This window comes from Camelina sativa, chromosome 13 (genome assembly GCF_030686135.1).
Source record: "Camelina sativa cultivar CO46 ecotype springtype chromosome 13, ASM3068613v1".
Taxonomy (NCBI): domain Eukaryota; kingdom Viridiplantae; phylum Streptophyta; class Magnoliopsida; order Brassicales; family Brassicaceae; genus Camelina; species Camelina sativa.
The window spans coordinates 11,284,368-11,307,133 of record NC_141892.1 but is presented as its reverse complement, the minus strand read 5'-3'; the positions used below and the strand labels follow the sequence as shown (position 1 = coordinate 11,307,133).

At 38.0% G+C, this 22,766-nt stretch overlaps 5 protein-coding genes and 1 pseudogene across 8 annotated transcripts; 2 read left to right on the top strand and 4 right to left on the bottom strand.

Annotated features, from left to right (window-relative positions):
* Positions 1 to 625: 625 nt before the first annotated feature.
* Positions 626 to 1,657, bottom strand: LOC104738163 (putative folate-biopterin transporter 2 pseudogene; annotated as a pseudogene).
* Positions 1,658 to 3,056: 1,399 nt separating this feature from the next.
* Positions 3,057 to 4,164, top strand: LOC104736525 (uncharacterized protein At4g26485-like). The gene is made up of 3 exons (XM_010456525.2): positions 3,057 to 3,210; positions 3,344 to 3,500; positions 3,897 to 4,164. Exons 1-3 carry the CDS (start codon positions 3,066 to 3,068, stop codon positions 4,153 to 4,155), a joined length of 561 nt encoding a protein of 186 aa, XP_010454827.2. The 5' UTR covers positions 3,057 to 3,065; the 3' UTR covers positions 4,156 to 4,164.
* A 681-nt stretch (positions 4,165 to 4,845) lies between these two features.
* On the bottom strand, positions 4,846 to 6,096 carry LOC104736523 (protein ENHANCED DISEASE RESISTANCE 2-like). Its single transcript, XM_010456524.3, has one exon. The coding sequence runs from the start codon at positions 5,896 to 5,898 to the stop codon at positions 5,026 to 5,028; it is 873 nt and encodes a 290-aa protein (XP_010454826.1). The 5' UTR covers positions 5,899 to 6,096; the 3' UTR covers positions 4,846 to 5,025.
* A 1,191-nt stretch (positions 6,097 to 7,287) lies between these two features.
* On the bottom strand, positions 7,288 to 7,680 carry LOC104736522 (uncharacterized). The gene is made up of 2 exons (XM_019235038.2): positions 7,612 to 7,680; positions 7,288 to 7,500 (listed from the first exon to the last, which is right to left on the bottom strand). Exons 1-2 carry the CDS (start codon positions 7,678 to 7,680, stop codon positions 7,441 to 7,443), a joined length of 129 nt encoding a protein of 42 aa, XP_019090583.1. The 3' UTR covers positions 7,288 to 7,440.
* A 141-nt stretch (positions 7,681 to 7,821) lies between these two features.
* Positions 7,822 to 12,171, top strand: LOC104736521 (uncharacterized). 3 transcript variants are annotated; one of them, XM_010456523.3, is made up of 14 exons: positions 7,822 to 8,248; positions 8,669 to 8,798; positions 8,920 to 9,166; positions 9,304 to 9,345; positions 9,443 to 9,514; positions 9,598 to 9,733; positions 9,865 to 10,022; positions 10,108 to 10,192; positions 10,269 to 10,468; positions 10,635 to 10,796; positions 10,997 to 11,146; positions 11,235 to 11,495; positions 11,573 to 11,824; positions 11,912 to 12,171. In XM_010456523.3, the coding sequence occupies exons 1-14, from the start codon at positions 8,191 to 8,193 to the stop codon at positions 12,140 to 12,142; spliced, it is 2,184 nt and encodes a 727-aa protein (XP_010454825.1). In that variant the 5' UTR covers positions 7,822 to 8,190; the 3' UTR covers positions 12,143 to 12,171. The 3 variants fall into 3 exon arrangements, with proteins under 3 accessions (XP_010454825.1, XP_087336579.1, XP_087336580.1); XM_087480453.1 differs by having other exon boundaries at positions 7,989 to 8,505; positions 8,558 to 8,798; XM_087480454.1 differs by lacking the exons at positions 7,822 to 8,248; positions 8,669 to 8,798; positions 8,920 to 9,166; positions 9,304 to 9,345; positions 9,443 to 9,514 and having other exon boundaries at positions 9,857 to 10,022.
* Positions 12,172 to 12,474: 303 nt separating this feature from the next.
* On the bottom strand, positions 12,475 to 15,423 carry LOC104736520 (beta-glucosidase 8). Of its 2 annotated transcripts, XM_087480455.1 has the most exons (13): positions 15,154 to 15,423; positions 14,997 to 15,060; positions 14,862 to 14,914; positions 14,688 to 14,763; positions 14,542 to 14,613; positions 14,334 to 14,421; positions 14,010 to 14,262; positions 13,789 to 13,904; positions 13,487 to 13,716; positions 13,381 to 13,406; positions 13,188 to 13,275; positions 12,988 to 13,078; positions 12,475 to 12,858 (listed from the first exon to the last, which is right to left on the bottom strand). In XM_087480455.1, the coding sequence occupies exons 1-13, from the start codon at positions 15,292 to 15,294 to the stop codon at positions 12,633 to 12,635; spliced, it is 1,524 nt and encodes a 507-aa protein (XP_087336581.1). In that variant the 5' UTR covers positions 15,295 to 15,423; the 3' UTR covers positions 12,475 to 12,632. The 2 variants fall into 2 exon arrangements, with proteins under 2 accessions (XP_087336581.1, XP_087336582.1); XM_087480456.1 differs by lacking the exon at positions 13,188 to 13,275.
* Between the last annotated feature and the right edge of the window lie 7,343 nt (positions 15,424 to 22,766).

Here is a 22,766-nt window from a genome sequence, read left to right as displayed (position 1 = left end):
CCTCCAAATACACCTTCATCTAACTACCGCGCGTAACGCGGGTCAATTGCTAGTTTCATATAAATCAAAGTCCATACACAATTAAAGACTTTAAGATAATAACCTAATAAAGTAGTCACTGGTTTTTTTTTTGTTTTTTTATGGAAATATAGTAGTCTAATAATCTATGGTTAGACTCACTTAATTATATATGTATGAGACATTGCAAACCTACTGTTTATTATTTTAATTTTTTTTCTTAACTGAAACATTTTAAATCTCTTCAAGCTATCACCATAATATATATATATATATATATATATATATGCATAACTAACAGCACAAAATAAATTTTATGAAAATATATATCACAATGATTTTGAAACATCACTATTGACTACAACTACAAAAATATATGGCATATGGCATGTAAGATACAATATGACTTAATTGCCCTAAATATTATCATCAAAAGAAAATTTGATTTCTTTGCTTTATTTAAATTCATGGTACGTAGTCTTTTAATTTTGATGCACACCGAAAAAAACATAATAATAATAACATGTTAATTATTATTTTTTCAAAATAGAATAGCCCGTATGTAAGAACTCACGCATAGCCTGAGCTAACACCTAGTATATATATATTAGGCATTTTCGGGTGGGGTTTGAAAGATTGAAGCTGCATGTTTTGGGATTACCTGACCAAACGAAGGACCATCATTTGAATCTGTGAACCAATAGAAAATACCTTCATGAATGTTCACACCAAAAGCAAGGGAAATGTACATATACGAACTCGGATGCCACACTTCTGAGCGCTTCATCCTCCTACACAAGGCATTCCATGCATCGGTGAATGTATTGAATTCCTGCTCATGAGGGTCCTCAATAAACACGATCCCAACTACAGTTACTAATGCAAATGGAAATGTCATCAAGCCAAACACGTCCTATAATGTTAGAAGGCAAACAAAACAAAACATTAGAGAGAAATCACCAAATGGAAAACGTCACAGCAAACGGTTCGCTAACCTTGGAGCCAACAAGATGAATTAAGATACCACTCATAAAAAACCAACAAGTGCTCCAACGGAGGTGCTTAACCTTCATAAGCTCTGCATATATGATACAAGAGACTTGTGTTTCATACTGTTGTAAGCAGTGCAAGCGTCAATTGTCATATCAGCTATCGCCATTCCAGCACTTGATATTTTCATCAACTATTGCCAAGTAAAGGTGTAGATTACTCTGAAGCGATATGCACGAGAAAGAAACCCCTCCAAGCAACCCTGCAAAGACAGTACAAAAAGCATATAATTAATGAGACAATTGCTGAGGATTTGTTCCGATTTCGAGTGACATTTACCAGCTAATATGAAATAAGATCTTCTGTGGAAACGAGAGATGGGAAGAACGTCTGTGAGAATGCCCCAAAGAGGCTTAATGATCCATGGAATCTTACTGATTGCATTGATACTTTGATATTCAGAAGGTTGAACCTTTTGAATATCTTTCATGTAATACTCTGTAGCTACTGTTCCAAATGAGTAAGCAAACCCTTGGTTTATTCCATAAATTGTGACGACACCAAACACAAAGGTCCAATGAAGCTTTGAGGCCAACATCTTTAGCCACGGCGCCGGACCACACACCACATTACGTAATTTACTTTCGCTTTGCTCTTCTACTTCCATCTCTGGTGCTATTAAGGAAGGAAAAATTCAAGATTTGAGTCTGTTTTGAGCTTAATATTGCAACTTTTGATGTGTGTTTGGTCTGGAGGAGAAGAAGAAGATATAAAAAATGATATTAGATCAGAAATGAAAGGATAAATATCACATCAAGAGCTACCAAAGAAAAGGTCAGGAACTAAATGTTTGACCAAAACATTCTTATGTAAGAAAACAACAAAAAAAATAATCAAAAGTATTAATGAAGTATCAAATTACGTATTAGGTTTGTTATGGTGACTTTGATGCAAAACAACACATCTTTGCTTGTCTATAATCAGCTCAGCCATGCTCTGAATCGGATGACATCGTCAAAATGGTCCTAGAGGCCAGACTCTAGAAACAAGCACAGCTAGAATGTGCTCCACGCGGTTTAGAAGCACACCAAGCATCAAGACGTCCCTGTTTCAGTTGAAGTGGATGCAACGTAGAATGAAAACAGCCGTTTATGTGGGATGCGTTGGATATGCATATTCAGAAGGCTGAACATATTTCATGTAATACTCTGTATCTACACGACCCAATGAGCCACCAAGAGTCCAAGACCTTAGTTTACTCCGTACAGTGAGACCACACCAAGCACAAAGCTCCAGTGAAGCTCTGAGGCCAACATCTTTAGACATTACGAAACATAAAATGCCTCTATTAAATTTAGAGGATACAAAGAAGATAAATGAAAGGATGAAATCAGATCGGAGAAAGACGGAAAGGAAAAGTTCAAGCTTTTGCTGCTAAAATGTTTGACCAAACACAACACACATCTCTTTGTTTGTCGTCTCTTGCTAATTTGGTAAGAACATTCTTGTCTAATTTTCAATTACAATTTTTGGAAACTATGTTTCAAAGCTGGGGAACCTAATTACACTTTTTGTTTCTAATGAATAAAAAAGAAACCTTATAATTCAATTAAAACGTTTCAATATTTTCAGTTAAAATTGCCCAAAAGAAAGAAAAAAAAATTCCCCCAGCTTTTTCAGCTTTTTTTAGACCCTAGAAGGAATCAGAAGGTGTCACTCCTTTGTATATACGTAGTAGTATATGAATATATGATAATCATATTTATTAGGGCCAAAATAACATTCATGATCCTTAACCAAACTAAAGTAAAGATTAAACAAACCTAACCCGTAATAATATTTTTGAACAAAGAGAATTACAGAAGAACTGAAGAAGTTTGACTAATCAATACTTAATAGAATATGAAAGGTCTTCAAAATATATAAATGATCACAATATTCGAAGAGACGGATACAAAACCAAACATTTAACACTAAAACTCTCTTAATTTGACTCAAGCATCCATATGTGTATATAAGGACATGGTGTTGGTTGAAAAGACACGCCAGATGTTGAAATGGATATTCAGCAATCAGAAAAGTTAAGGTTCAGCAATAAGCAAATACTTGTGGTCGGAGAAGGAGATTTTTCATTTTCTTTGTCTTTGGCCAAAGCATTTGGTCCTGCCATCAGCATCACTGCAACATCCCTTGATATTCGAGGTACTGTAGTACGTAGTAAAACATTATTAATCATCTGATAAATATTGTTGTTGTTATCATATAACATTTATTCACCACAAGCAAACATAAACTTTAGCTTATCAAATTTGATGATTAATGTTGTGTATGGTAGAGGAGCTAGGGCGTAACTACAACAATGGAAAAGTGAACGTGGATGAGTTGGAGAGACTTGGGTGCACCGTGGTCCGTGGTGTTAGCGTACACTCCATCACCTCAGACAATCGTGTAGCTCGATACGATGTTATCCTCTTTCATTTTCCTCATGCAGGGTAAGGTTTTTCTCTCCCATCATATCGAAAGATTTTTGGAATTATGATCTCGAGATTTGATGCAAAACTTAGGATGTTCGTAACTTCGTATTCATGTTTTGGAATCGCTTTCATATAGATAATTTAAAATATATGTATAATGTTTATATAGATTACATAATAATTTCACCAAAAAGATAGATTACATAATAAATAGAGGAATGCCTCTACAAGTTACCATATTCTTTAAGATTTTTAGATTATCTCTTAACTCTTTAAGTATATGTTTTAAAATGTTTATGAAGATCATCAATTATATTTAGTAAAAAAAAAGATCAGTTATATACAGGTATATATATAAACACAGAATGTTTCCTATTTAATATAATATTGAACATTTGTGTGTAAAAATCACAGGAAACACCATGGGGTATTAGGAGGATTTATGGAGAGTGCAAAAGAGATGTTGAAAGAGGAAGATGGAGAGATTCATATTATTCGTAACATACGCCCATTTAACAAGTGGGATATAAAAGCTCTAGCTGAAGAAAAGGGTTTGCGTTTAATCAAGCAATTTGACAAATGGGACTTTCCAGGTTACCCCAACAAGAGAGGAAGTATATGTGATTATGGCTTTCCTTACATATCAGCTGTTACTTTCATATTTAAGAAATAGCTTCCTTTTTAATGTATCGCTCTATTGATCAGTTCAATAAAACTCCACAGCTTATGCGATGACAAGCCGACATTACCTGCACCGAACTAAGGTCCTAAGGACTGATAGATGCTAACCTTATATAAGATTTATTAAAGTACTAAATAAGAGTGGTTAACTTTACTCTTTACCCGACTCTAGAAAGCGGTCGAAGGCTGCAAAAGAGATGCACGATCATCAAAGTCAGAATCCATTTGTTTTAATTAGGTTCTTGATACCAAAATGATAGTCCATTTGGTGGACTAAAGCCCACAACATCCCCAAAGTGGCTAACTCTCGCTGCCTTTGCTCGGACATGTCTGTCCGTATGCTCTTGAAAAGTTAGTAGCAGAACATTGAAACTACATAAACTACATAAACTTTTGTCTATTTCTTTTCTGGAAAAAATTCTGTATTTCAAACCCAACCTTTTTGCATGGTATTTTTCACCTTAACTCATCAAAATTACTATCCAAAATTTGTTTTGAGCAGAAACCAATGTATAAATTTTTATTAAAATTTTTGTCAACCTTAGAAATCAATGACGAGAACATTGTGGCAAGAAAAACGATGAGTTAACATTCCATTAAATAAAACTCACGTCATTTTGTATACAAAAATTGAGGGTGTGAAACACACCATTTTCCCTCATTTCTTCTAACTCAAAACTCATTTCAAAGTTAATCCTTATTAAAAATTTCTTTAGTCCACAAAACAAAGTCAAACACAAAAAAAAGAATCTCAAACCTTGTTCTCATCGTGGAAACAAAATAACTGAAATATTAAACTATCTTTCTACAACTCAGATCAATTTATATATTTAATAATAAAAACATTGACTTCGTTTCTCAATCACATCCTCACCGTGTTCTCTCCTTCCGCCGCACCCATCATTCTCCGCCGTTGTTGCAAATCAATATCATCATCCTTCTTCTTCTCATCATCATCAACCAAGAACGCAGACGCTAACTCCATATGACAAATCCTAACACCACCGATCAATCTCTCCGGCAACTCATCCTCCGTTTGCGCCTCCACAACAAAACCTATGTCAATCGTCAAATTCGTAACGTACCCCAACATAAACCTAACAAGCGCCGTCAAGATCGCCGAGCTACTTATATCAACATCTATCTCGAAATAGTTAGCTCCTCTGTAGTAACTACACTTCAAAGCTTTGCCAGCAACGAACGCACCAAACTTGCCAGCCGCTGCTTTAACAACCCAAGGACCTTTCACTACATTGCTAATAATCTTTAACCTCTCGTCACGAAACGTGTCGTCTTCTCCGTTGATAAGTTTGTGGAGGAGCGAGTCTGAAGGGACTGGTTCTTGTGTTGCGAAGTAGAGGACCAAGCTGTAAAAATGTTCTTTGGTTGGGGTCTGGAGATTTACGGCGAAGATGAAGCTGTTAGGAGATTGGGAGGTTTTGATTGCGTGTGCTACACGGTTGTCTGGACGAGAGAGGACGTGGTCTAGTTTTTTTGTGGATTTGAGCCAGTCTACGCCGGCGGGAGAGAGGAGGTAGTCTCCGCCGGGAGTTTTTTGTTTGGTTGTGAAGTAGTTTTGGGAACGGAGAGGGAAGACGTTACCTGGTGGTGTTGACCAGCCGTTGGTTCCGGTGTTGAGGTCAACGTGGCGAAAGGATCCACCGTTGATTGTTTCGGTTGTCCATGAAGCTGGTTTGGTGTTTTTATCGTCGGTGGAGGTTTTGGTTTGGTTCATGGCTTGTGTGTTTGTGATTGATTACGTTGTTCTTTCTCTCTCTCTTTCTCTTTCTGTGGTTGTGGCTACAACTTGGAAATAGTATATGTGATGGAGAAAAGAAGATAGCATATGTTGCTTAATTCTGACAAAAATTCATTATTACACTGACTGGTATGATAAATGTGATTAACACGATTTACTAAAAGGTGTCCTTGGAGCATAAACAATTTTGGAAAAAAGGTAGCTGTTTTTGTTGTTATCATGGCATACAATCCAAGCCAGCACACATTAACTGGTTGACTCAGCTACCACGTTTGGATCTATGTAATTTTCGGCTATCTATCATTTTATGTAATAATTTGTTTTTTTTTGTAGAAGAATATGTTGTAATGGACTAATTTGATAAAGAAAAAGTAAACATATAAATATTGTTATGGCATTTATTTAAACAGTTTTTGGATTTTAGCTAATTGGCATCGTTTCAGAACTTGATTAAATAAATAGACATGTTGTTTTGGTACTGAGATGTATCTGTCACGCATTACTCATGAAACAAATTGAAATTGCAGTGTCTCAGGCTAGAAAAGTGTTTCGTTTTCTTATCCTGACGTAGTCATCATCATCCACATTAATTCTCTTCACCAAATCCTCTTTAATTTCGACGAAAGAGTTGGTTTGAGATATTAAAAGCTATAAAGACTTATGGACACACTAGGGTTAGTGACTAACTTGACAAAAGTTTTAATCTCCCAGTTGATTAACACTAATCTCTCCAAAAAAAAATCTAATCTGAAAATCCTAAGTACAAGAACTCCCCTAAATTTAGAGTGTAAACTAGAATTGACCTTTGACTATATAATAAGTCCACTGAACAAAAAACACACACACACCTCGTCTGGTCTTTCTTTTGGTCGACTTACTAAACATCAGTTATAATAACCATATCTACTACAATTGCTTCTTCTTACTTTTGGTCACACTCATCATCATCAATCAAATCCTTTTTACAACTTTCTTTCGTTTTGGTCACACTCATCATAAGTTTGAACTTTACTAACGAAAATGTAACGGTTCCTCTAAAAACATACCAAGAAGGCACCCTCTAAAAAAAAACAAAAGAAACCCCTACCCTTTACAGGAGTCAGGACCAACCAATAATCAAATCAATCAAGGTGCCTTCATCAATAAGTTGTAGTAATCAAACTAATCAATCAATGGTGCTGCAAAACTATAGCAATTGAGAAAAAGTGAGTGGACAAGGCCAACCAAGAAGAACAAAGAACACATCCCCCTCCTTAGCATAGAATAAAATTTGGTTTTTGTAACTTTTTAGTACATATCTCTCTATATCAAGTCTTTATGATGATGCTAATGAAACAATGATTGGAAAAGAAGAAAAAAAAAATCTATCAAACACTAAAAAAGTGTATGCATATAATCAACTAATCAAGATCCTTACACAAGTTTCAAATTCCATAAATACTCATCAAAACAGATTGGAAAAAAAAAAAAAAAAAAAAAAACGAAACACACCGATCGATGAAGAATCGAAGTTTTCTTCTACTGAGATTTTTTTCTCTGAGGTGGACGATCTGATGCCAATCTATAAATCCAGTAAACCTACACACCAAAAATCCCAAAAAAACAGATAATAAACGAATACAAATTCGAATCAGAGAGAGTCAGAGAGAGCATTAAGGAAAGAACAAAGTGAACAAAAAAAAAAGTTACCAAGGCGATGACGTGAACTGCTGCGAGAAATACAACCATCGCCGGAACTAGATCCACTGACTTCTCCATCTCTTAAACGGATCGGTGTTATTGACTCTGCCGGAGACGACGACGACGACGACTAAGGGTTAAAGTATATATCGTGTGAGAAAGAAAAGATATCGTCGATTTATCCCTTCTCCGATTTGAAAATTTTGAAGTTCTGTTTGGAGACAAGAGTATTCTTATCCTTAATCTGGTTTAGTTGAATTTCATGGGCCTAAGTTTAATGGGCCTGATCAAGCCGACTGCTTCGGAATTCACCACGTGTCATGGACGTGGCGACTAATTCACTCGGTGTCCTTGGGCTCTGTTTTGCTTCCTTTACGTGGTTACTTACTCTCAAAAACTTTCTTCTTCCTTCTGCTTCTTCTACGGACGGAGGATCTCGTTTACGCATTTTATCGAACAGTTTCAGTGCATCAAAAAAAAAAAAAAAAGGCTACGAAGCGGTGTGAAATCAGACGGACTATGGGATTTTCGCAAGCTGTTCGACTTAATAGATCCTCGTCGTCGTCTCGTTCGTGTTGTTGTTAGCCGATGAGGAATGTCGTTGTTGCTCTCCGCCATCACCGCCGGGTGTCGCTTCTCCGGGGAAGTGCGTTTTTTCTTCTCTTCCTTATATGTCTTGCATTTGACTGCAATTTTTGATTTTATTCGTTAGAAATTGGCGGGTGTGGATGATTTTCGTGTTGAAATTTCTGGATTTCTGATTCGAGAATCCACTTGATTTTTACTGGATTTGTGATTATCACGAGAACATACAATTTCTGCGTTTGGGAAATTTTAGAAACTGGGCTGTTAGTTTCGTAATGCTGATTAGTGATTACTCGTTTGCTTTGTAATCCCTTGGTTGTACAAGCTTTAGCTTCAGTGGAGTTTTTACTGTGTTCTAGATCAGCTCAAGGGTGTACAAGACGTGAATTAGATTTATATGATATGATAATGCTGCTGAGATTTTCCTTTTTTTGGAAATTGAATTTTGATGTTGTTGAGGTTGTTGTTGTTGTTATTATAGTTGTAGCGTTACGTGATAACAAAACTATTGACTTCAAGCATGGGGAGTACATATCGAGAGGGACTGATAATGGGTTCTCAAGACAGACGACAAGTACATGGATTTCACCATTATACCTGCAACACAGAGCGTGAGTTCTCGATCAGATTGAATAATTTGCGGATACACAACCTGTCGAGGATTTGAGGATGTTCTACTGGGCTAATCATTTTTTTTTTTTTTTTTAATTCTTTTTGGCAATGGATTTGCAGGTATTCATCAGGCTTTACCAGCGTACATGGTGGAATACCTACATCAGATTATGCAAAGTTGCGGAGAGAATCCCTTGAAACCGAATTTGGACAAGCTCTTGGAGCATATAGCTCGAAAAGTTTCTCTGCAGTGTATCGTTTTGGCCCCTTTTTGGCATTGTATAGAGCTGCAATCATTTCATACCATGTGGTGAAGCTTGCCTTTTGGCAGCTCTTTGTTCAGGATATGAGGAAACGGGCTGTCAAGGTCTGCAAGTTCGCTATCTATGGAAATTTGTTTGTTTTCCATTACTTGTTTAATTAGTTTAACATGAAGAGTGCTTTTTGGATACATGTCTCGGGCAATAATTTATTTGATAGTGCTTTATCACAATTTGGATGCAGTTCCGTGAGACTCTTATCAGCTTGGGGCCTTTCTACATTAAGGCATGTTACTTGTGTGCTATTCCAATACTCCTCTAACATACTAATCATAGTCTTTTCTTTGATGTCCTTGTTTATTAATATATCATTTGACTTGCAGCTTGGACAGGCACTGAGCACGAGACCAGATATATTACCATCTGTATATTGCCATGAACTTTCAAAATTACAGGTGGAGAATCTTTCTTTCTTTCATGTTATCCATGTGGCTGTGCTCGAGTAATTGGATAATTTTTTTTTTCTAAATGATTATAGGACCAAATTCCTCCTTTTCCAACTACTGTTGCCATGCGATGTATTGAAGAGCAACTAGGTGCTCCAGTGTCAAAACTTTTTGCAGATATTAGTCTTAAGCCTGTAGCTGCTGCATCGCTGGGTCAGGTATACAAAGGTTAGATACCTTTTAACTGTGCTCCGCTATTTTCTTATCCTTTTGGTCTCTACCGTTATTCTCCTTTCCATTATTCTCAATTTAGAGTTACTAGAAGCTAATTGTTTCATTTTTTCCCTTAAGTATTGCAGCTCATCTGCATTCTGGACAGTTGGTAGCTGTTAAGGTTCAGAGACCTGGAATGTCACTCATTCTAACACGTGATGCCCTCTTATTCAAAATGATCGGGGGACAACTGAAACGATTCGCAAAAGCCCGTAAGGATCTTTTGGTGGCGGTGAATGAGATGGTGAGTCATTTATATGGAATATTCGAACTAGTTTCCTGCTTACCTCTACTATATGAACGTGTTCATGTCTCTCTTGGATGAACAGGTCAGACATATGTTTGATGAAATAGATTACGTTCGAGAGGCGAAAAATGCAGAACGGTTTGCTTCTCTATACAGTTTTGACTTGGGTAGGTTCTCTTGATTAAAATTGTGCACACTCTTCTGATATAAGATGATCAAATACAATACTTTGAACATTTACAGGGAATGAGCAGATTAACGACAACGCTGGACCTAGGATCAAGTCCAGAAATCACAGAGCAGAGAACATCAAAGTTCCTAAAATTTACTGGAATTTTACACGCACGGCAGTGCTCACAATGGAGTGGATCGATGGCATAAAACTAACAGATGAAATTAAGCTGAGAAGGTTTTCCCTTGATAAAAGGGACTTGATTGATCAGGTTAAAAAGTAACCAGGTTCCTGTAAATGTTTAATGTCCATCCCTCACGAAGTGACAAATGAATCTATAGATAGAACTGTGTGATTCTGAGAGATAGGGGTGGACTTAGTATGGCTAGGTGCCTGTAAATGTTTCATTGAGAACCTTGTATTGGTTTGGTTCACAGGGCTTATCCTGTTCGTTAAAGCAGCTTCTTGAGGTTGGATTCTTTCACGCTGATCCGCATCCAGGAAATCTTGTGGCTACGAAAGAAGGGTCTCTTGTTTATTTTGACTTTGGGATGATGGGGAATATCCCTCGCCATTACCGTGTGGGACTTATTCAAATTGTAAGCTCTGCGTCTGTTTATTCCTTCCTTTTCTGTGTCTTATATGCTTGCCTGTCTTTCTAGCTTCTTTTTCGATTTTGATTAAAAAATAAACTACATGCAGCATCTTTCTATTGCAGATAGGGAAAGAATAAGTTTTCCATCTGCAATTGTGTTTTGCCTCACGTTGCAGATTTTGATTAGTTCTTTTACAATTACAGCTGGTGCATTTTGTCAACCGTGATTCTCTAAGTTTGGCAAATGATTTCCTTTCCTTGGGATTTTTGCCTGAAGGGGTCGATATACAAGCGGTTTCACACGCTTTGCGTGCTTCGTTTGGTTCGACTACCAGAATTTCACAAGATTTCCAGGTATCTTCACAAGTTAATTCCGACAGACACATACACTGAAAGATATGATTGTGGCCATCTACCATAATCCTTGCTTTTTGCTGTACAGGGGGTGATGGAACAATTATATGATGTTATGTATGAGTTCAACTTTTCGCTGCCTCCAGATTATGCTCTTGTCATAAGATCCCTTGGTTCACTAGAAGGCACGGCTAAGATTCTTGATCCAGAGTTTAAAGTGATCGACAGCTCATATCCATTTGTTATCGGGAGGCTATTAGCAGATCCAAGCCCAGATATGAGGAAAATACTGAGGGAACTTGTCATTTGTAATGATGGATCAATAAGGTGGAATCGACTTGAACGCCTGGTATCCTCATATAAACCTTCTCTTTATAGCATTATTTGAGTAATCTGAAGAATGTGGCTAACAAACTCTCTTTCCAGGTAGCAGCAATATCCGAACAGGCTTCTGCAACTTCAGGAGACTCTCCAGAAGATCAAGCATTGAAGAAATCATCTGAACTAAAATCATTCGACATGCATTCAGTAGTTTCCGCCACGGAAGATCTACTATTGTTCATATTATCAGAGAAAGGGCAGAGAGTTCGGGTCTTCCTTCTTCAGGACATAATCAGAGTGGTCGATATTTTCCTGGAAGAAGAGTCTTTTAATTTCAACAAGACTGTCAATCTCAGGGTCAGTAATAATCAAAACCTTCCGTTTTCTTTTTTTTGTTCCGCAATGAAAAGTCTTTTGAAGAACTGTTAGAATTCAAATCTGCAGGAAGAAGGGACAATGAAAAGAGTGAGCAATGGATTCAGGTGTCTGAGTGAGGCGGTGAAGCTTGCACCTGGAATGTGGACAGCAATGTTTCTCCGAATGTCAAGGAAGTCTGAGGTTCATAGTTATGCTTTAGATATTATTTCTGCATTGTCTACCCATTTTGGCCACAAAGTGCCTCACACTTGTTGGATCCTTTTCTCCAAATTGCTCCATCACAGTAGGAGCCAATAAGTATCATCCTTGGGTCTTACGTTTGGTTATACCATCGACTCTTAGTAAGATTAGGTTTACTTTGTTGTTATAGGACAACCACGATCAATAGAAGATTAGCCTAAACTAACGTAATATAATTTTCACCTGAAACGTTAAACTGATTTGCTAACAGATGAAAAAGAAAAAGTCTAACTTAAGACTTTTTGAGTATGTTTTCTATGTGTAATTGGTTTGTACGAACACAATGAATGTCATATGCGCACTCGTTTTGCTTCACACTCTATAGGTTAAGGATGCGTTTTGGTCAAAGGTTAAAGATGCTAGATGTTGAAATTTTGAGCCAACTGGAATGAAACATTAAGTGCTGTCTTTGTTTAAAGTTTCAGAATCCGTACAACTTATTTTGGTCTTACACCATTTTCAAATTCACTGAGTTTTGCCAACATAACAGATAAAATCAAACCAAATCAGGATCACAGCTGAACCAAGAGTCGTTAATGTTATAACATTACAGTGATGAAGAGCCAGAGAAGTTGCTTATCAACTGAAAAGCAACATCAATTGTGCCATTGAGAAAACCAGTGTACCATGATGCGGAGAGCTTTGGAGACCTCTTGAGACCAGGATCGCTAAAATTCACGTGGTACATTCCAAAGCTCAGCTTGTATCCACCCACTATCTCATACAAATCAACCAGTGACCATACAAAGTAACCTCTCGTGTCTGATCCATTCCTGATCATGTCGGAAGATTTTTTTCAAAAACAGTGTGTCAAGTAAACCATAATGAAAGTGGGACATCGGACCACTAAAACACATCAATGCTAATCTAATGAACTAAAAGACGAAGAAGGATAATTGTACCTGATGGCGTTGAGCACAGCACCAATGTAAGCTTGAATGTATTCAACTCTTGGTGTGTCTTGTAGCATCGAATCGTGTTCCATGGGTCTACCTGTTTTTGTTTTTTTTTTTAGTGTGATATGAAGAATCTTTGAGAACAAATAGGTGTGGTTTCAAAAAGACAAAAACACGCAAGAAGACAAAAATAGAATAAAGAGTACCATTTTCAAGAATGTAGATTGGAGGATTGTTATAGCTCTGCTTTAGATAATCAAGAACACTTTCAAGACCCCATGGAGTGAAATCAAACTTCAATAAAAGCATATTCAATAAGGAATATTTTCAGATTCAAGATCAAACAAAGAGGTTTTGACACACATAGATATACATATGCAGATTTGCAAGAGGCCTCACCTCGGTTGATGAAGAATTACCAGTGGCTGTGCAAAGAAGAAGATTTATCAGCTAAAAAGAGAGAGTTTCCAATTGACTGATCTGATATGATGAAAATAAGGCTTACAGATAATGTATGCGCCCATGTCTTCAAAGAAGACTTTGTTAGTGCTGATAGGAAAGATAGAAGGTGAAGGTCGGTTTGTGACATAGACAGTCGTGTAGTGAATGATTCCAATAAAGTCGGATGAATCTTTCACTTGTTCCGACTCATCCTCTGAGAAAACCGGTAATCTTGACCCCAAGGTTCTCTTCATTTCATCTGGATAGTCTCCAAATACCAAAGGCTTCAACATCCTGAATTATATATCTTTCAGATTTTTGTCCTTAAGTTTATTGAAACAAAGAAAGATTATATATTTCCCCCACCAGCCAAAGAGGAAAGCTTTAGCTCTTTGAGTTGCGATTTCATCGTCCTTGGAGTTTGTATAAGGAGATAACCCGAATGCAAATATACTAAAGCCTACTGATCCTCTCTGCTTACTCTGCACCATCATATGAATTACGTTCATACGGATTGAAAGATTTTAAGAGCGAAATAAATAAATATATATATATATATATATATATATATATATATATATGTATACCTTGTACTTTAGTTTATACAAATTTGAAGCGGAGGCATGAGCTAGCAACATGTTATGGCCTGCAATATATGTTTCCGTACAAGAGTTTCCGGTAGAGCAATTAGTAAATTTGGTAGGAGTACAATGTCCAAACTTTATTCCTTCGCCATAAGACGCAATGGCGAATATTGTAGCTTCATTGATCGTAGTCCACAACTTCACATCCTCCCCAAACTCTCTGAAGCAAACATCTGCAAAAGCAGTGAAGTCCTCTCTGCGATATATACAAAATAAAGCTTAAAAATTGGCTTTGTTAGATCAGAATCAGCTTCTTTGATACTTTACATGATTTTTCGGTTGATCCATCCTCCGTAATCATCTTCAAGAGACTGAGGAAGATCATAGTGGTAAAGTGTAACGTGTGGTTCGATTCCTGTTAAATTAGTTTTGCCAAAAAAATCACTTAGAAGCTTATATTGAATTGGCTTTAGTTTGGATCAAAGTATTTAAGACAGAAGGAAAATTTAAGTATTAAGAAAAAAGAAAACCTCACCATGGCTTCGTAGTTCTTTAATGAGATTCTTGTAAAACAGTAGACCTTTTGGGTTAACGGGTCCTCTCCCATCTAGGGTTTTAAAAGGTTAGATACAATATCGTTTAGTTGCGTGTAAACAAAGAAACCAGGAAGAAGGCATTTACTAGGTATAAGTCTTGACCAGGATATAGAGAATCTGAATGCTTCTATGCCCATATCTTTCATCAGCTTAACATCTTCCTGCAAAAAAGTCACAATAACATCGACATTGGAAACAAAAAAAAACAGAGCCGATAACTTCTTTGACAAGTAAAAGACAGAATATAAAAAGAGGAAACCTTGTATTTGTGATACCCATCACATGCTATATCTCCTCCATTACTTCCATTATCTGAAATAATTGAACAGTGATCTATGAATATTCTCATATAAACGTCGTATATATAAACTGACTAACAAATTAAAAAGCTTACAACAGTGGGAGGTTGTATCCCAGACGCTAGGAGTTCTTCCGGCTTCATCAACAGCTCCTTCCCACTATTTTTTCCATCAAATTTTTAGACTATAAAACGAAAAAAAAAAAAAAAAAGACCAACTTGCTATAGACGTAGGAGACTGCAGAGTCTGAACCTGATAAGCAGAGGTGGCGGCACCGAAGAGAAAATCCTTTGGAAAATCATTTCTGGTGAAGGCATCAGTGTAGTAGCTTGTTGCCAAAACGATGGCCAGAACCAGAAGAAAACTATAAAGCAGAGAGAATTGTTCCATCATTTTTTATTTTATATTTTTCTTTGTGAAGTCTCACAGACTTGCAAGTTGATAAAATAATACAAGGGTCCATTCTTCAGTGCTTGGACTATTGAACATAAGATCGTGAAAGACGCGACAAATATATGTATCTTCTTGTTTATTCTTTTTTCGTAGTGAAGAATAATCCTTCCGTCATTTTCAAATTGCCAACCCACTGAACTCTTTTTCAAAAAAAAAGAAAAAATCAACGTACATGCCAATAATAGATGTAATAATGTAACACATCATAATGGTTTTTTTTTTCTCTTTTTTTTTTCTTTTAACATCTTTAATTTATATGATTAGCTCAAAAGAGAGTTACAAAATTCATATAATACGGTTTGTTACAAATATATAAAGATAGAAAATCCATTTTTATATTCACACTACTAGAAATAAAAGACGAAAATTGAAAAATCTTTACTGTGGTCCACATACTCTTTAAAAAATTTGGTCAGTTGATAGGTAAAAATACCATCTACACTACGTCTAAATAGTCAGTAAAAAACGACATCTCTATTATCAGCTTCAATCAGACAGTTCATTGTCCAGACTGAAGTTTCAACCTCATTATATAAAGGAGGTAAGCTCAGTGGTGGATCTAGCCAAACTTTATACCAGGTGCAAAAACTATAAAAGTGTTAGGAGAGGATCAAACCCATGACCTCATTAGAACCGATGGTTTCTGATGACCTGGCTGGGGCCTTTATGGAAGCAATCATGGAACCGGAATCTTCCATGCCCAGCCTATGAAGAGGTGAGTCAGCCCAGTTTCTCGTGCGAAAGTTGAATCTTTTGCAAACAGGTTCAAGGTTAGCCGAAATAGAGAGTTTCTTGCAGAACACGAAAAGTTCATCTTCCACAACGCCGGCGCACATCAATTCCAGCGGAACATCGTTGTGAGGCATCAACGTACAAGGTTGAGAAGGGAAAAACCTCTTAATCGAAAATGACATGCCTGCTGATATAAACACGTCCACTGGAAGGTAATAAGCACCTATAACCCTTTCAATTGGCTCGATTGGTGTGAGTAGGAGTAGGTCGAGCCGTGCGAGTGAAAATGGCTCGAGTATGGTCGGTGAAAGTGATTCGAGCTGGGTGTATACGCATCTACTAAAACGATGATAATTCTTGAACCACACCTCCGATTGGCTTGAAATAAACGGCATTGGAAATATGACTCGATTCTCTACAACTTTGATGAAGAAGTCAAAAGCTGAATCCCTAGACCGGTGGCTCGAGTGATGGCTCGATTGAGTGGTCCGACTGGTGCCCTTAGAGTGGCTCGATTGCATAGGTCGAGAGTGGCTCGATTGTGGAGGTTTAGAGTCGCTCGATTGTGGAGGTTGAGAGTGGCTCGATTGTGTGTGTCTCGACGTCTCCTAAACACCTGAAATACTTCGAAATGCACAATGCATGCAAGGATGATGCAAAAGCTTCCTAAACATGTAAAGTGTATAAAAGAGGTTCTAAAATGATGCAAAATGACTAGTTATCCTAGCTAAATGTATGACAAATGCATGCTAAGGAGATGCAAAATATAGACATATCAGCTTGCTAGTCCGACCAGTCTTCACCAAAATGGCTCCAGATGCTTGTTTTCATCCCCAAAACACTCAGTTTCCTCCAAAAGCAACCTAGAACCTGTACAAACTCATAAAAGACTAAAAAAGACTCTAAAAGCACACTTTGACTCAATAAAAGACTCAAAACAAACCTAAAAACTATGGTTAAAACCTATAAAATACAGACACATAACGTCTGCGGAGTCGGTGTCGATCGGCACCATGTTGGTGTCGGTCGACACCATGTTTGGGCCAATGTCGATCGACACCACTCTGGTGTCGGTCGACACCAACTTGTCTGATTCGTGATTTTCCTAGTTTGTTGTGTTTGTTTGTTGTTTGTTAAACATGGGAATCTCAGTTGCTTATGTGTATAGCCTAGTAGATAGGAGGATTGCCTCACTAAGTATTTATGATAATACTTATGCATCTCAATTGTTGTTTATGGTGTGCAGGTATGTGACGTGGAATCATGGTGATGAGGAGGAGGATGATCTAGGGTCTCGTATGTGTGTTGTTGGATATATTGTTTATGTTGGAACATTGAATAGAGTTATGTTAGGTTGTTGGATAGAATGGTTAGGAATGTTATTGTATTGATGTTGTAGTGTTTCTATATTATTTGTATGTTTTCGCTGTGCATAATGATTGTTGCTGGTTTAATGTTGAGTTGTGGTTTGGGTTGGTTTCATTAAGTAGTATGGGATACTTAATTATATAATGTATTTATTATTATATAAAAAATGGATCAGGTTGTTTCAGTTTGGTATCAGAGCCCTTACGGTTTTAGGATGGTTAAGTTGATGGTTAGAGCGACTAGGAATTTAATTGGGTGAATTATTTTCCTGTTGCTTAATATAGGATGTTGTGAATGGAAATTGATTATGAGTAGTTAGTCAATTTGTTTGTGGTACGGAGTCACGCCGGTATCGGGAAATACCGTTGGCGGTGATTTGTGGGAGTGGATGTTTTGCAAATGGAATTCTTTTGGATTATGTGACTTGTGTGTTATGTGGAAATGAAATAGCTTGGGAATTTTATAAATGAAAGTTTCCATAAATGGAAAGTTCCATATATGGATGGTTTCTAAAAATGGAAAATTTTTCGGGAGGTAGAACTTGTCCATTTTTGGAAAGTGTGCGGGGGGACATCCAAAGTGTTTTAGATGTCTGGAGTGAGGCCTGGGGGTGGCCATGACAGTGGTGATATTCTGGGAGAGATTATGGTGTTGGTAGGACATTGAGATGTTCTACGCAGATCACGGGGGGTGGTCCCAGTTGGAGAAATGCTTATAGACGTTATGACCATTTGCTATAGAGATGGGGGGTCCTGAACAACTCATGAGGAGATGGGGGTTCTCCTGAGGTGACGGGGGGTTCCCTGGATACCAATAACTTGAGGGACTACGGTCCTGAGGGTGGCAGAGGAGATGGGGGTTCTCCTGAGGAGATGGGGATTCTCCTGGTACCGAGATCTCGAGGATGAGTGGTATGGCTCGAAGACGGAGGGTCTGAGAGTGTGATCGGTATGGCTTGAAGGTTGCGGCCTAAGAGCAGATGAGTTGGTGGCAAAAGTGTCAAGGACGTGGGGATAAGCATGGTAACCGGAAGTGGATTTATGAGATTCATGGGGGTTCAATCTCAGGTGTCCGGTTGAGATCAGATGCGGATCTCGTGGTTGATGGGGGTTCAATCTCGGGACTTCTGTGTGTTGACCGGGAGGGTCAGGTGTATGCTGCTCGGGGGGGACTAGAGTGGTGATGATTGGAAGAGTATGGTTTGGATTGACTAGTGGGGGCAGGACTTTGTTACCCGGCGGGGTCAGGATTGTGTGGACCAGTGGTGTCATGGTTGCGGCAGACCATATGGTTGGATGGTACAAACCGTTGCGACGGTGGTTTGATGAGTTTTGCGGATGAGTGTCGGTGTGTTCAGATTCGAGGACGAATCCTTTGTTAGACGGGAATAATTGTAACACCCGCGAACCAATTTCTGGTTATTGGGAAGGGGTGTCGATCGACACCAAGAAGAATGTCGATCGACACCATCAATGTTTGGTTCGACCATGTTGTTTTTAATTGTCGTTTTGGTTTGGTTTGGCTTAATTGAGAGTTCCTAATCGATGTATATAAGAGAAAACTCGACCTAGGTCGTGGGAGTAGTTGTCTTAGCCTTTCTAAAGAGAAAAGAGAGAAGAGAGAGTGTTCTTGAGGGTATTTGGAGATTTTAAGCTGTTTTGGTGAGATTTGTCCCTGTGGAGTGGAGATCTTGTGCTAGGAACAAAGGAGAAGGCTTCTAAGGGTTGGATTCGTCGTTGTTGGGTTAGAATCTTCCTGCAAAAGAGGTGAGTGCATGACCATGGCTTATCTAAGCGTGAGGATCCTTTGTTTGCTTGATTGGTTGTTTTTGTGGTGTTGTTTTCTCTTGTGATGGTTGTGTTATGGTTCTTATAGGTTCCTGAAGCTTTTGGGTGAGTTTGGAACGGATTGGAGGTGGTTGGAAACGTAGATTCGATGATCGGCTTCGAGTAGAATGCGTCTTGATCTAGTGTCAAATAAAACCTAATGTGCACTCAACCACGATCTAGTGGTATCGTCGTAACACTTCAGGATCGAATCCACAAGGACCAAATAATTGCACTATGAAACTATGAAGATCGAATATAGCTAAGACAGAAAAAAGGAAGTTTGTGAAACAAGTAATAACTAAAAACGGAAACTAAATAAGCTGTTTTAAATCAAAAAGGAAATATTGGGTGCAGGAAATCTATGGAGAATATAATCTCGGACTAAGGTGAATAGATAGGGATGCGTTAAGCACCGTTCTAGAACTCAAATCACGGTAACCTACTTCCGCAGCGTTAACTATCTATGCAATGTATTCACTAAACCCTAAACCGTCGTTTGGATCTAGCAAACCAAGCAAGCAATAAAAGTTTAGGTTTGATCTGTTCACAAGGTGCCTCAACTTCAACTTCCGTTGGCTAAGGTCCACCTTGCTCACCTATGTTCTTTTCTAGCAACTTAACAACACTTTCGGTGCCTCGATGAATTTAACCTATGATCATAAACTAGGCAGCTAATCTAGTTTAGGCTTTAAGAACAACAATAGATGAAGAATAAAATAGATCAATCCCAAATATAGATCACCATCATTAGAGAATCATAAACCCCTTTGAAACCCGAAACCCAATAGAAAAACTACTCAGACATGGAGAAACAAAAACAGCAAATCAAAGATGAAGAAGACATAATTGAATTGCAAAAGAAATAAAGTGGGTTTAGAAATCTTCTCCAAGGTGTCAAGAAGGATTAGAGATCTTCTCCCAAAGTTACAAGTGCTTAAAGGCTGCGTAGAATAAAATTGTATCCTTTTTGAGGTCGAGCCTCATGCTTAAATAGTAAAATAAAACCCTAAAAGTCGGTTTAAAACGGAAAAGGAAAAGTTGCTTCGGGTTCGGGACTGGCCGGTCCAAATGTGGATTGGCCGATCCAGGATGCTTTTTTCTGTGTTTGCTTCATCTGCTTGTGATACTAGGATTTTTGTATGTCCTAGCAGGTTCAATTAACCTTATGCAATTGTAGTACTTAAGGTGTCAATCCAAATGGGATATTGCTACCACTCAAGATGCAATCAAGAAATCACAAGTTAAGCCGATTCAAAAAGAGTGTTTTTATGTCTAACAATCTTAGTGTGATCAGAGTGCCAAACGGAAATGAGTCACATAACTAGAAACGAAAATGTATGACAAGAAGCGAAAATGAATAAAAATAAAAACGAGTCTAAGCATAAACTAAAAGGCAAGAAATGAAACAGTCTCAGGAATGTAATAAAATTCAGAAAGAAAGAGGTCCTAAGGATGGGAGTAATTGATGTCGGTGAAGTCTCCTAGTCTACAAAGTGTTTAACATGCCACAAGCAATCTGTCCCTAGACAACGAACATCACAACTTAGCTAATCCAATCTCTTGATAAAAGCTACTCAGACTCAACCACTTCCATACTCAGTTCTCGTTAGAGAAACATGGTTGAGCAGGCACGACAAACAAGTTCGTTCATGTCAACAAACATCCTAGACAACTAATCTCTTAGGCTAGGAACGTAAGTCTCTGGCACTATTTGGTCAGACATTTCATCAAACACCTTTTGGGTGTGGAAATGTCTCGAACCTAATTCCAATTCATCAGAGAGAAACTAGTATTTCTAACACTAGTCCAGAAGGGAATCATAAAATCAAAGCTTAAACACTCTGCATCCTAAGATCCTCCACCTAATCTATCCCATCCTCAAGGACTACTACACTACTCAGATCCGAAAATCATTATCCAAGATACAAACACAGAAAACATTGAACCAAGCATAATAAGATAGATAAAAATGAGAAGAACAACTTTGTAGAAGGAATCAAATGAAAATACTGAATAAACTCGGAGATGTCGGATTACAAGTCTGAGAACGTTTTTTTAGGTGGCTAGGTTAACCTTAAGAATAAAAACGAAAATGAGATAAAAGATAGGATGTCCTAAACCAAGACTTAACAAAATGTATATATAGTAAAAACGTGTGAATCCCTAAAACTTAAAACGACAAGATAGAGCGTTGGTTCGAGAGTCTCCAGAAGCGTGTCAGACAGAGCGTCTTCCTGGCATGCGTGATTTCGTCCGTGTGCGTCCAGTGGCTCGATTGGTGTGAGTAGGAGTAGGTCGAGCCGTGCGAGTGAAAATGGCTCGAGTATGGTCGGTGAAAGTGATTCGAGCTGGGTGTATACGCATCTACTAAAACGATGATAACTCTTGAACCACACCTCCGATTGGCTTGAAATAAACGGCATTGGAAATATGACTCGATTCTCTACAACTTTGATGAAGAAGTCAAAAGCTGAATCCCTAGACCGGTGGCTCGAGTGATGGCTCGATTGAGTGGTCCGACTGGTGCCCTTAGAGTGGCTCGATTGCGTAGGTCGAGAGTGGCTCGATTGTGGAGGTTTAGAGTCGCTCGATTGTGGAGGTTGAGAGTGGCTCGATTGTGTGTGTCTCGACGTCTCCTAAACACCTCAAATACTTCGAAATGCACAATGCATGCAAGGATGATGCAAAAGCTTCCTAAACATGCAAAGTGTATAAAAGAGGTTCTAAAATGATGCAAAATGACTAGTTATCCTAGCTAAATGTATGACAAATGCATGCTAAGGAGATGCAAAATATAGACATATCAGCTTGCTAGTCCGACCAGTCTTCACCAAAATGGCTCCAGATGCTTGTTTTCATCCCCAAAACACTCAGTTTCCTCCAAAAGCAACCTAGAACCTGTACAAACTCATACAAGACTAAAAAAGACTCTAAAAGCACACTTTGACTCAATAAAAGACTCAAAACAAACCTAAAAACTATGGTTAAAACCTATAAAATACAGACACATAACGTCTGCGGAGTCGGTGTCGATCGGCACCATGTTGGTGTCGGTCGACACCATGTTTGGGCCAGTGTCGATCGACACCACTCTGGTGTCGGTCGACACCAACTTGTCTGATTCGTGATTTTCCTGGTTTGTTGTGTTTGTTTGTTGTTTGTTAAACATGAGAATCTCAGTTGCTTGTGTATATAGCCTAGTAGATGGGAGGATTGCCTCACTAAGTATTTATGATAATACTTACGCATCTCAATTGTTGTTTGTGGTGTGCAGGTATGTGACGTCGAATCATGGCGATGAGGAGGAGGATGATCTAGGGTCTCGTATGTGTGTTGTTGGATATATTGTTTATGTTGGAACCTTGGATAGAGTTATGTTAGGTTGTTGGATAGAATGGTTAGGAATGTTATTGTATTGATGTTGTAGTGTTTCTATATTATTTGTATGTTTTCGCTGTGCATAATGATTGTTGTTGGTTTAAT